The sequence below is a fragment of the Dromiciops gliroides genome, chromosome 4 (genome assembly GCF_019393635.1).
Source record: "Dromiciops gliroides isolate mDroGli1 chromosome 4, mDroGli1.pri, whole genome shotgun sequence".
In the NCBI taxonomy this organism is placed as follows: domain Eukaryota; kingdom Metazoa; phylum Chordata; class Mammalia; order Microbiotheria; family Microbiotheriidae; genus Dromiciops; species Dromiciops gliroides.
In genome coordinates, this window is record NC_057864.1 from 440,422,477 (window position 1) to 440,437,008 (window position 14,532).

The 14,532-nt window shown below is 39.4% G+C and overlaps 2 protein-coding genes across 4 annotated transcripts in view; one reads left to right on the top strand and one right to left on the bottom strand.

Annotated features, from left to right (window-relative positions):
- Positions 1–6,322, bottom strand: part of ST7L (suppression of tumorigenicity 7 like) — a 67,922-nt gene extending 61,600 nt beyond the window's left edge. For 2 of the 3 annotated variants that reach the window (XM_044001734.1, XM_044001735.1), the window contains exons 1-2: positions 6,097–6,322; positions 3,112–3,194 (exon numbers count right to left, since the gene is read on the bottom strand). In XM_044001734.1, coding sequence (XP_043857669.1) covers positions 3,112–3,194; positions 6,097–6,298 — 285 coding nt within the window. In that variant the 5' untranslated portion in view covers positions 6,299–6,322. The remainder of the gene's footprint in view (positions 1–3,111; positions 3,195–6,096) is intronic. The other variant, XM_044001733.1, reaches the window with a different exon arrangement.
- Positions 6,323–6,919: 597 nt separating this feature from the next.
- CAPZA1 (capping actin protein of muscle Z-line subunit alpha 1) overlaps positions 6,920–14,532 on the top strand; it is a 44,957-nt gene continuing 37,344 nt past the window's right edge. The window contains exon 1 of the mRNA XM_044004303.1: positions 6,920–7,021. Within this exon, the coding sequence (XP_043860238.1) occupies positions 6,983–7,021 (39 nt within the window). The 5' untranslated portion in view covers positions 6,920–6,982. The remainder of the gene's footprint in view (positions 7,022–14,532) is intronic.

Genomic DNA, 14,532 nt, shown 5'->3' on the forward strand with positions numbered 1-14,532 from the left:
TTAGACAAGCTCAGATTAATCCAGAGGATAATTATTCTATGAAACTTCGAAGACAATAAAAGTAGGAGTTGTATTAATTTTATCCCTCAAAATTTAACTTTTAAATAATCTAACACCTATTTTATATTGCACTATTGGCAGTACATAAAGATCAGACTAAGAATGAAATAATTTTGAAACAGTTGAGATATTTTTAAACATATCTTAATTCAGAACAGTTGAAGTTCCACATTAAACATTTATAAAACACAGTAGTCATAGCTTTTCTGTTTCTGTAGGATAGCAAAAGCAATAAATAATTCCAAAGCAAAAATCTGCAGGCAAGTCATCACAGTGCTTTATATACTCCAACATTAAAGTGCCCTTTATTCTGAAAATGACCAAACTACTAATTCTGTGTCTGTCTGTCTGTCTCTGTCTCTGTCTCTCTCTCTGTCTCTCTGTCTCTTTCTCTCTCTCTCTCTCTCTCTCACACACACACACACACACACACACACACACACACACACACACGCATGCACAAACCCCATGGTGTAACAGAATGGGGTCAAAGTTAGAGCTCCTAGATTTAAATCCCAGCTCTGCTACTTTGAGACTTCTGACCAGTCACCACTTTCTTGGCCTCAATCCTCAACTACAAAAGGAGGATGGACTAGATGATTTCTCAGGTGTCTTTCAGCTCCAAATCTATTATTCTATATATACATGAATGTACAAAGGATCCATGATCTATTTATCATGGGAAACTCCAAGTATGGGAACTCCCTTCACTACTCAGATGGCAACTGACCTATAACTTAATGGATAAATCCCAGGGAGGCACACCGAGGTTAAATTACCTTAACTAGGGTCACACAGTCAATCAATGTCATTGTCAAGTCTTCTTAAATTCAAGGTCAATATTCTATGAACTGTTTTGCTCTCCTGCCACAGAGTCCATATATCTACATTTCAAATGATCCGTTTTCTACTTCATGATGGCAGATATTCAACTATAGGAGGCTCTCAGCTATATCAATTTCTTTCACACAACCAACTAAAAAGACATTCTTCTGCTAAATGTGATGTTTTCTTTTATTTAAATAATAAGGTCTATCCACAACCAAAATCACAACCATTTCTTAAACTATTGATAGAATGACACAGATCAAGTACACAGATCACACCTGAAAAAGTAAAATCTTCCAAAACGTCAGTAATTTTTTTTGCTTTAGTAGGCACTATGACAAATGTTAGACAAATTCTAGATTTAAACTGTCATTTTTCAGCATACTACAAGCATAGTCATATAAAGAAATACAACTTCCCATCATCCTGATAGCCCAGACTAGAAAATTGCTATCATCTTCAACCACTCTTTCTTGCTCACCACCCACATGCAAATACCTGCAAATATTGTCAGTTCTACCTCTAAAGCTTCTCCTATATCTATCCCTTCTTCTCTATTAGACTACCATTCAAGTTCTAGTCATCTCTTGCATAGAATACTAAAATAATCTTCTAAATGGTCTTCCAATTTTCTCCTCTTACATTTCATTCTTCACATAGCTGTCAAAATAATCATCTTAATGTATAAATCTTCTGTCCAAAACACTGCTGTCCAAAAATATTCAGTGGCTTCCCAGTGCTTAGGAAATAAAATTCAATCTAGTTTCAACCTGCTCCACATACCATACTTCAACCAAATAGTCCTAGCTATTCCCCAACCTCATACTGTTTTCTTTGCATTCATTCACACCTTTGCTTCGATTGTCCCCCATGCCTGGAATACATTTTCTCATCTTCTTCACCTGTTTAAAATTCTTCTTTCTAGGCCCAGCTCAGGTGTCATCTCCCCATGAAACCTTTCAGAATTCCTTCCCACAGCCCTAAAGTGATCTTTTCTTCCTCCATTTTATCAGTACTTTTCTTTATTACACCTTGTAACACATTTCTTTGTCTTTATGTATCATCTCTTCTACTAGTTGATAAACTACCAGCAGCAAGACTGTGTACAGAGCTGGGACTCAGGTTGGCTCCCTTTCTACTACCATACTAGAACTGTTTCATGCTTGACCTGAAATGGCTTGATTCTACCTCTATTCCCACCAAGACAACAGGGAGTTAATCATCACTGGATGTGGTCCCGGTTTAGTGTCTTCTTAAGAAGTGGGAAGAAACTTCTTTAAAACAGAGAACATTTCACAAGTAAAAATTGCTCATGAGACACAAAAGCTAAAATATGATTGCTTCAAAGTCAGGAAAAACAAATTGTCCTTCACCAAACGAACTACAGATGATTTTTTTTGCTACAACTACATTATAAAATGTTGGCTCCCACTGCTTTTTAATTACTACACTGGTGTTATAGTATTATATTTTTTCATAACCTAGCTCAAAATATGTAAATACAAAGAATTATGAAATACATGGTCTTATATAATGAATTTACAAAATGTAGAATGAGAGTTTAAGATACCATAGAAACTTTACTTGAATCTTCCCCTCTTTTGCATGTTTAAAAACTCATTGGTTTTAGGAACAACCTTTAACTGTATTTCATGCATACCTAGAATTAGAACAAAATAGGTTTAACTTTGAATAAAGCTCGTGTTTTTATTTAAAGCTACCATGGAAAGTTTATTTAAATTTCCATTTTTTTTGCACATTAAAAACTCATTGGAAAAAAACCTCATTGGTTTCAGGTATTACCTTTACATATATTTTATGCTTGCCTAGAATATGTTTAACTATAAAAAAGATTTACGAATAATTTCATTTTGAGACATTTCAGACTTAGCTTTTACCCTGGATTCCTTGATAATGCACAAAAATGAATCAAAGTAATCCATTTCTTATGACCAGATTTTCACTTTAATTCAATGGTCAGTACACTACAGTTACTGTGAAACATCTGTTACAGCTAATCATGAGCCATTATTTCGACTACAGCTGGAGAGCACCACCTAGAGAGGAGAAATAAGAACATAAGAGTTCACTACATAAGCATGCTGCCCTCCTGCCTTTTCAGACTTTTACACATTCACAATTTACTTTGCCATCATCTGTTTTTCAAGATTTGCACTAATGAATGCACAACAGGAATGAAAAAAATATATATAAACTACTTACAAATATTAGACCAGATATTAGAGATGATGTCCCGGTTAGTGCCACATAGAATTTTGGAGTCAAAGAATTTAAAAATGCTGTCACTGCAAAGAGAAAATAATGTCCAACTGAAAAATTCAAATTCTGAGATACTTGATGAGGATGAAAACACAAATATACATATGGATAAGAGTCATTAATGCAGATAAATCTCATTAAGAAAAAGATGCAAATTCCAAAAATATTACTTGAAACCAATAACTTCCATTTTGTTATTACTTCTTATGCAGAATTAAAATCTAATCTTCTTAGAATTTTATGTCACTAATTTGTGAAATTCCAAGAAGCATTACAAATCAGGAAAGTGTTTGTGTTTGTGAAGGAAACCAAAAACCTCTTAGTCATATTCAATTATATTTACTTTTTCTAAGTGGATAGAGACCTAACTAAACTTCCCTCAGATGTTTTACTAGAGACACAGTCACTCCTTAATTGTTTTGCTGAGGTAAAGACTTCTTTTTCAAAAGAGAATGCTTGAAATTTGACCTAGAATATGGAGGGCATGAATCAGGAACCATTCATTCTGAGAAAGTCTTTTTGGGCTACTGTTTAGAGAATCAAAATAACTCAATAATAAATGTAACAGAAAGAGCTCTGAGAATGATTTTGACTTCTGTTCTGTCCTCACACTCCAAATAATGGACTAAACATTTACTTCAGGAAACTGCTTTTCTTAAGGACTCTAAACTTTAAGAAGAAATTTTTTTTAAATTAAAGGTTAAATATGATATGAAAAATGGAGTGTGAACCGTTAAAATAAAATGAGGGGTAGAAATATTTGTCACCAAAGAATACTGCAAACACTAAGTGTATGAGTCCAACAAAGTGAATTGGTAACACTAAGTTCAATCAACTTTGAAGGCAAGTGACTTGACTTTGTTCTCTGGTTATACTTCAGAACAATGTTTGTTGGACTCATGTATGTGGTTCTGCTTATTTCTTGAACTATATCACACTACCTCTCAGAACAGAGAATAATAAAGACTAGGCAGGAAACTCAGGAAGACAACTTCTTGGGCAGCAGGAAGGAGTCTTTGTTATTCCTCAACTTCAGTCTTGAATTTTCCACCTGTCTTGCTTCTAAGATTCCCTGTGTGGAGTGTTCTCCCTCCTCCACTTCAACTCAAGCCCAGTTCACCGATATCTTCTTGTCATTTTCATTTTCTACCTTGTATTATAATTTATGCTTTATTATTACAGATTATGTCCTATCCATAAAGGCCAAGAACAGGTCTTACTCTTCTTTATATTGGTCACAGTGCCTTGGTCCAAGCCTGTGATTTAATCAATATAGGAAATTACTGGTGAGTTAATTTCCCCTGCCAAAAAAAGACTGGTAACCAGTTGCTCAACAACTTAGTTTTAAAGAGTAGAGAGTTCCTCAGGGCACTGAGCAGTTGAATGATTTTTCCAGGATTTGTTTCATAGGCAGGAGTGAAGTCCAGTTGTCCCTAAATTTTGTCTGCTCTCTGAGCATTTTCAAAATAGTTCCTTACTAGGCAAGAATCAAAGGATTTGGAGCTAAAAAGTGTGACATCCCCCCCCCCCAACGTATAGATGAGAAAAATTAGGCCAAAGAAATGAAATGAGTGTTCAACGTCACTGAGTTAGTAGGTATTCAAACCCTGACTCTCAAACTATAAATTCAATGTGCTTTCTACTGCACTCAGCTACCTTTACGCAGAGCAGGATTTCATTATTTACCTACTGAATTAACTTCTTGACCATACATGCTATCAAAACCAAAAATCACTATCTTGGTTAGATTGTGGCAGAGGAGTTAAATTCAAATAGAGAAGAAGGGAGTCCTAATCCATAGATAAGGATTCTGGGGAACTACCAATCTATTTAGTTCTAAAATTGGCCCTCCAAAAAAAACCCCAAAAAACAAAAAAAAACCCAAAGGGGGTAGCTAGGTGGCGCAGTGGTTAAAACACCGGTCCTGGATTCAAGAGGATCTGAGTTCAAATCGGACCTTAGTAGACACTTAACACTAGCTGTGTGACCCTGGGCAAGTCACTTAACCCTCATTGCCCCACCAAAAAACAAAAACTAAAATGTGATGTTATGTATGTTTTATTGTATCTTTTTCTACTTTATTAAATATCCCAATATTTTAATCTAATTCACCACTCGGGAGCATCGCCAGTCTGGCACTTCTTGTTTATGGAGACTCCCCTTTAGGAAATCTTTTAAGAACTGGCGTGACATCAGTCCTTCAAGTCCCCCATTCCCATCTAGGGGAGGGAGAGATGTCAGATTTTTTTGCTGATTATATAAAAAAAATTATTTTAAAAAGAGAACAGGTGTGACACACAGGCTTCACTCCCTTCCCCCATCTAGCCAGAGACGCAATACAATAAATGCAGGCTGTTTCTAATGTTTTCGGCTTTCCTATCTTAAACTGAAGCTTTAACATGGATTAAAGTTTAAACCTGCACAGAGATCTTTTGAAATAGTTCGTATTTATGAAGCTTCTCCTAGGTGCAAGGTTCCACGCTGGGTGCTGGGGCGATAAAGTCAAAGAACACCAAAAAAATCGCTTCTGCCCAATATCCGTCTATATGCATTTAGGCCAGGCAATGTGCTAGGGGGCTGTGTCCTCATCTGTGAAATGGGGTGCCGGGACCCGAAAGGGACGAGGGCAGCCGTGGCCCGTCGGTAGCTGTTGGGGACCGCCTCCCAGGGCTTTCCTTGGAGAGCGGAGGGAGGGAGGGAGCGATGGAGGAGGAGCCGGCGCCGGCTCTGCCCCGGCTCTAGTTTGACAATCAGCTGCAGGCCTGGGGGGGGGGGAGAGGATGGAAGGGTGCTTCCCCCCTCCCTCCTCCCCTCCCCCTCCCCTTATCTCCTCCGCCCCCGGACCCAGGGGCCCCGCGCCCGCCCGCCTGCCCCAGCCCACCCTCCTCCCCCGGCGCCCTCCGCCTCGGGGCGGCCGCGGCCTCTCACCCGCTGCCAGGTTCTCACACAGCCTCAAGGGCGCCCTCAAAACGTAGAGCAGCCCCAGGCCGGCCACGACCCACAGCGAGAGGCCGGCCCCCGCCAGCCCGGCCCGCAAGCGCTGGGCCCAGCCCGCGCACGAGCCGCTGCCCTCCGGAGGGGGAGGAGTGGGCGCCCCTGAGGCTGCCGCTTCGCCGCCGCCGTCCGCCATCTTGCAGGTCCAGCGGACGCTGGGGAAAGAGGAGGCGGAGGCGGTGGCGGGAATCCTGGGATTGTGGCGGACCTGAAGGCAGAGCGGGCAGTGATGAGCGCACCCTAGGGAACCGGGGGAAGACGAGATGAGCCCTCCCTTCCGGCAGGGGGTCCTAGCGGAGGGGGAGAGGGAAGAAGCGTCTAGGTTACTGTCACTACGTGGAGCTAACTGAAATTCGCGTCCCATTCTGGAGAGCTGATTGTTATAAGCAGGAGCTTTGCTGCTATTGACTCCCCATGTGTACTCCCCACCCCATCCCCTTCCCTTAGGGGACGTAGGAGCGGTGGAGTAAGCCGGCCTTTGAGCCCGGATGCTTATCCTGAGCCCCGGGCACCGGGGGGGAGCCGCACCCAGGTCGTTTCCAGTCAGCTGACCCAAGATTTGGCGCCTCTGTACCACTAAGAGAAGGGCAAGGGCCCGTCTAAACCAGTCTATGTCAGAAGCAGAAAATGAATGACCTGGGGACCACCCGAAACAAATATGGCTTTCGGGGGCTCTTCCGCTTAGTGCCCTTGACGAACATGGCGCAGCAGAGGACGGAGTTTCCGGAAGGCTCCCCACCCCCTACGTCGGCTTCAGTCATCCCGCTTCCTTCCCGGCCTGCTTCGCGCGAGCTGCCGGGCTGGTCCAGAGCAGCCCAAGATGGCCGACTTCGAGGATCGGGTGTCGGATGAGGAGAAGGTAGGGACCGGACCGCCCCTCTCCCCCCCGCCTCTCTCTGGAGACTCGCTAGGATGGGGGTTCGACCCGGCTGGTTCCGGGCCTTGATAGGGGCCCCCAGAAAGAAAGGCCTGAGGAGGCAGGACACTCGGGGCGTGCTGCACTCGGGGCGCGCACCTTGTCTGGCTTCTACCCCGGGGGCTCCCCGCCGCTTCTCGGGGGCCCCAGTTCCCCATTCCTCCGCCCGCTTCTTCCCAGCCGGGTACGAGTCGCTGCCCCTCCCTGCCGGCCTCAGAGGGCCGGGGAAGGGGGGCGGTCTCCCCTGCTGAATGCCGTCCGTGGGCTTCTTTTTAAAATTTAGGGGGGGAGGGAGGAAGTCGCGACAAGTCGTGATATGACACTTCTTTTTCCCACTCCTCCTTTTCCCGTTTTCTCACCTCCCCTTTACCCTGCTCCACTCCCGAAGTTCTAGGCGTGACAGGGGCTTTTGCTGGGCGAGTCACTTCCTGGTCAGGGTGGCCTCTTTTATTTATTTATTTTCCTTCTTTTTTTTCCGCCCCTCCCATCTCAGGAAGGACTGAGCCTGTCGGGACTCCTCCTCGACTGGGCGAGGCTCAGAGTGCCTGCCCTCAGGGAGCCCTGACCAGGCCCCCCCTTCCCTGGGAGCCGGGCTCCGGGCGCTGGGGATGGAGCTCCCGAGCATCTTTTTTTTTTTTTTTTTAAGGCGTAGAGCGGATCATTTTAGGTCTTTTTGCCATTCTTGTTAACATCTAGTAAGTTTGAGGAGCCAATAAAAAGTGTACAGCGCGCGGACGGAATCATCGGTTATCTCTCTGTCGGCCGAGTCAGGGAAGGACACTTTCCATCTCTTGGTGCCCTGTCCCCCTTGATTCAGCTGGTGAAATGAACCGAATATGTCACTCGTGAAAGTGTTGAGAAATGTAAATAGGCAGCAAGACCACGTTACTGGGTGGGCGGGATGAGACCTTTTCCCTAGAATGCCTCAGTTCCTGGTAGCTTTCTGACTTACTGGTCTGCACCTTGAGATAGTTTCTGTAGTAGTCCACACACGCGCTGTGGTGGCTCATTAAATATAGATAGGTATCAAAAATGTAAAAGATCAAAAAGCAGGACCTGTTTTCCTAGGTTTGGTTCCATTGGATGGACTTCCACATTTTTCAGTAGTAGTAGTTGAATTGATGCTAAAGACTTAAATCTTTAACTGCTCTTTAAGCACTAAGATTTTTCTCATTTGAAAATTGGTTCTTATTAGTGTTGATAAGTTAAAGAGCAAGTCATTAGTAACAATTTTTCCAGTCCCCATACAATGGCCAACTTAATTTTATGAAGAAAGAATTACAACAGAATTTCTGTGCAGCAAAAGGATTGGGGTATTCATGGATTCTGTTGTACACAAAACATATTCTGTGGTTTAGGATTTTGCTGCTCTGTCCTATTGGGTAAGTCTGGTAATTTAACAAGCATTTGTTAATCAGCTGCTATGTACTAGAGAGTGCTGGACAAGGGATATGGTATGTCCTTTTAATTAAAAATGGATTGAGAGTCTAAGACATAATTTAGGGGAAATCCTTAGATAAGAGCATATTAAAATGCCTTTGGAGATTCTATACATAACAGTACACCATCTGTTATTTCTTTTTAATAGAGAACGGTTTATAAGGACATCAACCAGAGAAATCATTTGTTATATAGGATTATTATATAAATAGGGTGACAGATGTTTAAATTAATTAATGGTTATTCATGAAATTTAAGTTGACAAAATATCACAGTCTCAAGAGTTGGAAGGATCCTCAGAGGCCAATTAATCCAACTCATACCTGAGCAGAATCCCTTCTACAGTATACCAGTAAATGGGTAACTTGTCATTATCCCATTTCACTTTAGGATAGCTTTAATTATTAGGAAATTTTTCCTTACATGAAGACTAAATTTACTTCTTTGTAATTTCCCCAAATTGTTCCTCTGCCTACTGGGGCCAAACTGAACAAGTGCCATTTCTCTTTTAGGTGATACCCTTCAAATGCTTGGAGACAACAACCATGTCTCTTTACTTCTCCCCATAGTTTTCTTTAAGCTAAAGAAATATTCACAGTTCTATCAACCTATCCTAAGATAGCATGTAAAATGATGATAAATCCATAGAATTTACCTCACATGATTGTTGTATGGTCACAGAAGATGTTTGTAAAAGGCCTTATTAAGGCTTAAATATGTGTGTCTGTGTCTGACCAAGCCAGAGGGTGATTGACCTATCACCTCCCTAGTCCTGGACAGCTGTTTCTTAAAGCCCTTTAAGTTCTATTAGTTTGTCTGCCATATCATTCCTTTGTTTCTTATTGAGTCTGAAGTCTTATAAAACCTTCAGATCTTTTTTTCACAGGAACTGGCTTCTATCAATGCCTCCCTCATCTTGTATTTGTAAAGTTGATTTATTGAATTCAAGTTCAATATTTTGCATTTACCCCAAATATTGTTAGGTTCAACCCAGTATTTTAATCTGTCAGAATCTTTTTGGATTTTGACTTTGCCATTCATCGTGTTAACAATTGCTCCTAACTTTGTATTAATTACAAATTCCACAATAGAGTTTAATATCTCACCATTGCCTAACACACAGCTAGCTTGTCCCATAGTAGGCATTACTGAATGTCAACTCTCATTCTCAATTTTACACAGGAGAGAACTGAAGCTCAGAAAGATTAAGTGACTTACCCACAGCTGCTTGTTCTTAGAGCTGGGATTTGCTTTCCAATAAAAAACTATTTACAATAAATTCACTTCATTGACCAGAGGGAAATATTACAGGACATACTTTAACCAGATAAAGCATTCTTTTTATGGGATATGAAAATAATTTTGTTATAAAGAACGCTTGCCTGTAGTGCAGCACTACGTATTGGAAAGAATCAGTCTTGGAGTCAAATGACCCAATGGTGGCTTATTGGATAGAACACTGGACCCAGAGTCAGGAAGACCTGAGTTCATATCCAGCCTTGGACATTTCATAGTTGTGTGAGCCTTGGCAATCCCTTTAACCTCTTTTTCCCTCAGTTTCCTCATCTGTAATATGGGGATAATAATAGCATCTCTCTCCTGAGGTTGTTGTGAGATTAAAACGAGATAATACTTGCAAAGCACTTTGCAAACCTTAAAGTGCTATGTAAATGCTAACTACAGCTATTATAGCTATGTGATCTTCAGCAAATATCTGAGTTTCTTACTTTCCTCATCTGTTAAGTGAGAGTTATACCTGTCTCACCTAATTTTGTGGCCCTATGCTGTCAGTCAGCAGTCAGCAAGTATTTGTTAAATGCTACTATGCACCAGGCTCACTGTAAATCATTACTAAGAATTTTTTAAAGTTTTGTTCAATTAGAATGTGCTATAATTCTTTCCACAGAAGAGTCAACATGGTCCTGATATATAGCTCAGTGTACCTATTGCCTGTCATCAGTCGTACTCCTTTTAACATTCTTTCCATTTTTAACTATATTCTGAGTCCAGTGAAATGGAAATTGAGAAAATATTCGATTATTGTTTATGGTTATGAATATCTTAAAGTTGATAAAAATGAATATTCTGTGAATAGACTTTAGTCTTCTGTCATGTTTACAATTGTAACATTATTAAAACTGGTTTTAAAAAAACAAACTAAAATTTTTGAGCCCTTGATTTGTTTTCCAGTTTTTCTTTGCAGGAGAATCTGAGTTTTCTCATCTGTTTCATCTTTTGAATTACAACCTTACCTACATTTGGTTTGTAGATCATAAATGGAGAAAGTTTAAGAGGGCAGGCTGGGTTTTTTTTAAAGAGTAGAGAATTTATTTTATTATTTTGTTTTGACATCACATTTATTTTCAGAGATTTCCCTCTCTGCCTCCCCCACAAGTAAACCTTCCCTTATATCAGATTAAAAAAGAAAAAGATAAAAACACGCTTCAGTCAAACTAAGAATTGGTTTTTGTAATGACAACATGATAATACCAAGTATATTTTTATTATTACTTTTAGTCTTGACATCATTTGATTTTTCTGAAATAAGTGCTAAGAATATTTTCCAAAGGAGTTTTAACTTGAGATTTACTGGTTGATAGGAGCTTCTCCTTACCTTATATGCATTTATCCAAAAAAACCTAATTAAACCAGTGAGTCTCTGAGCTGTAACTGCTGAAGTTTTTATGACTTTAGCAAAGAGGAAGTGGGTTCTTTCAAGTTCTACATTTTTACCTGAAATGGTCATGATCTTTTCAAACAAACCAGGAAGCTGAAAGTGCAGAAATTTGCAAAAATGCTTCTAGTCTTAGTCCTAAGACAGAAAAATTCTTCAGTACATAAAATGTCAAAATGTATTAGCAAGCATTTTTCAAAAGAAAAGATAAACTATCAGCTATACGAAAAAAAATGCACCAAATCACTATTCATAAGTGAAATTTAAACAACTTTGAAGTTTTAAAACAGTCATAGTCACAATATGACAAGACAAAAATGATAAGTATTGCACTGATAATGGTGCTATGAATTGTTCTATCCGTTTTGGAAAACATACTGTGAAACTATACCAGAAAAATCACTAAATTCTATGTACTCTTTGATCCAGATGTACTACCACAGAACTTATACTCAAGGAAGGTCAGAGACAAAGGGAAAAGTACCATATATACAAAAATATAAATAGCATCATTTTTTGTGGTAATAAAGAAGTGGAAGCAAAGTAAATGCTTGACTAGTGTCTTAACAAATTGTAGGATCTGAAAATAATTATGGTACTATAAGAAATTAAGAACGTGAAAAGTTCAGGAAAACTTGGCAAGATGTATGTGAATGGATGAAGAATAAAGTAAGCTGAATGAGAACAATTCATGCAACTACAATAATGTAAAAGAAAATGTCATTGTTGATTTCATAGGACTAATAACAAAACATACCTTCTCTTGGCAGGCGTGCTAGACAAGATGCAGAATAGGGCATAGGTTTTCAGACACGGCCTGTATGTTGGTTTTATTTTATTTATTTAACTAGACTTTGTTACAAAGGATGGTTCCAGTCATTCAGGGTGATTTTTTTTTTTAATCAATTTTTTAAAACAGTAAGGTATCACTTCTGGTTTCACTGATGTGAGAATGAACATAGTGGCTTAGTTCCAGATATTCTGTATTATAGGGTAAAATGACAAATAACTGTAATTAGAATGCTTGAATTAGGCAGATTTATAGACTGTCTACCAAATTGCCTATTTTCACTATTTTTAATTCATTTCTTGATAGAAATGTACAACATAAAGGAGACAACTTTTAAGTTTGAAAATAATGACTGACCAGCCAAAAATTAAATACGCTTCTGACTGCCTTAGCTAATTCTTCTCTGTTCTAACCATTGGAATTTTTGTACAGCCTCCAAGATAGCTGTCAATTTTCAGTGTACTGCTTTGAAATTTAGATAATAAAAAAAAAGTTTAAAAACCTCTTTCAAAGCTTCTGATGCTTTTAGTTTTGATGCAGTCAGGTCAAAATAAATGGTTGTATACCCCACATGGTTTTCTCACCTTTGACATATAAAAGATGAATGCCAACAAAATATATTGTAATGTAAATTTTTGGTGGAGTTCTCTATATTTCCATTGAGTATCCTGGAAGATCAGAAAAGTAATCTGACTTTGAAAAATGTTGTTACTGTATATAATAATATTATTCATGACTTTCTGATCTCATCAATGTGGATGTTCCTTCTAAGAATGTAAGGTCACAGCTTATCCATACCACTTCAGCCTTCAAAACCCATGTCCATGTTCCACTATAAATTCACCCCAAGGATTCCACCTAGTATCCTGACATCCAAGGATATCATTGGACTGTAGGAATTAATCCATTGATTTCCCCTTGACTTTGTCATGTGACCAGGCTTTTAAAAAAAAATAATATTCTTTACTCCAGTTCTTCATTGTTCCTTTAGTTGAACATCACAGTTTTATAGCCACCATACATTTCTCCATTGCCTTCTGTATAATACTCATTTTTAATTCTTTGAGACTGTAATGTTCCATGATTCATAGCCATACCCCATCACCAATAAATCTCAAGTTATCGTTCTATAAAGGTGGACCTTTGTTTCAGGAAGAAGTTTGATGTCATTAAAGGTGCATTACAGTTTCTTAAAGGCAGTTGAACCTTTCCTCCTATTTAACTCTGGGCTTAATTCATCCATTTACAAAAGAATCATTTGTCTAAGAGAGAATAGTAGTGGATATGCTTGATCTGGTCATTAGACCGTTTTCAAACACTTGGCTTTTCCTGTATCAATGGTTCATCAAACACAACAGGCAATGAAACTCATCTAGAATATTCTAAGGCCTAGTCCTACCAGCATGATTTTATTTTGGAGGATTTATAGTGTACGAAATAGAGCCCTGAAATTGGAGTTAAGAAGATGTGAATTCAGACTCAGCCTCAGCTATAGTGTGACTGCGGGCAAGTCATTTGATTTCTTTTGGCCCATTTCCTCATCTATAAATAAGGATAATTGTACTTATTTCAAAGGATTGTTGTTAGGATTAAGTGAGGCAATTTATGTAAAACACTTTACAAGTGTTAAAACACTATATAAATGTTAACTATTATTATCCTGGAATAGGACCATCTGGAGCACTTCATCATCTCCAGGGAATCCCTTTTTACTTTAGACTCTGAGCTGGATCTCCTTTTTGGGAAATGGTGACTATCTTTAGGTAGCACCTCTTTTTTTGGTTTGTGTGTGTTTGTTTTTTGTTTGTTTGTTTTTTTAACTTTTTTTTTGGCTAGGCAATTGGGGTTAAGTGACTTGCCCAGGGTCACACAGCCAGTAAGTGTTAAGTGTCTAAGGCTGGATTTGAACTCAGGTCCTCCTAACTCCAGGGCCAGTGTTCTATCCACTATGCCACCTAGCTGCCCCAGTAGCACCTCTTTTTTAAAAGTAAAACAAAGTTACAATGTAAATTGAGCAAGCTTACAAATTTAAAAATTAGTAAGTGATAGGAATACAAAGAAAAGCAAAAAACAGTGACATTTCAAGGGAGCTCACATTTTAATAGGTGGGACAGCACGTAAAGAACTATGTACAAGCAAGATATATATCTATAAAGTGAATTGGAGACCACTTCAGAGGAAAGGAACTAGCATTAAGGGAAACCAGGAAAACCTTGCAAAAGGTGGGATTTTAACTTGAGACTTGAGGGTGGGGGGCATTCCAGGCATGGGGGCTAACCAGTGGAAATGCATGGAGACAGTTTTCTTGTTCAAGGAATAGCAAAGGAGGCCAGTGTGCCTGGATCATGTTGTTCATGGAGAGGGGGAAGTAAATACAAAAGGGCTAAAAAAGGTAGGAACAGGCCAGGTTTGGATGACTTTAATAGCCAGAAGATTTTATATTTGATCCTGCAGGCAATAGAAATTTATGGAGGGGGCCAGAGGGTAAGGGTATTGGGAAGCAATAACTTAGTCTTACCTACTGGTTTTTTAAGATTACTTGCATAATGG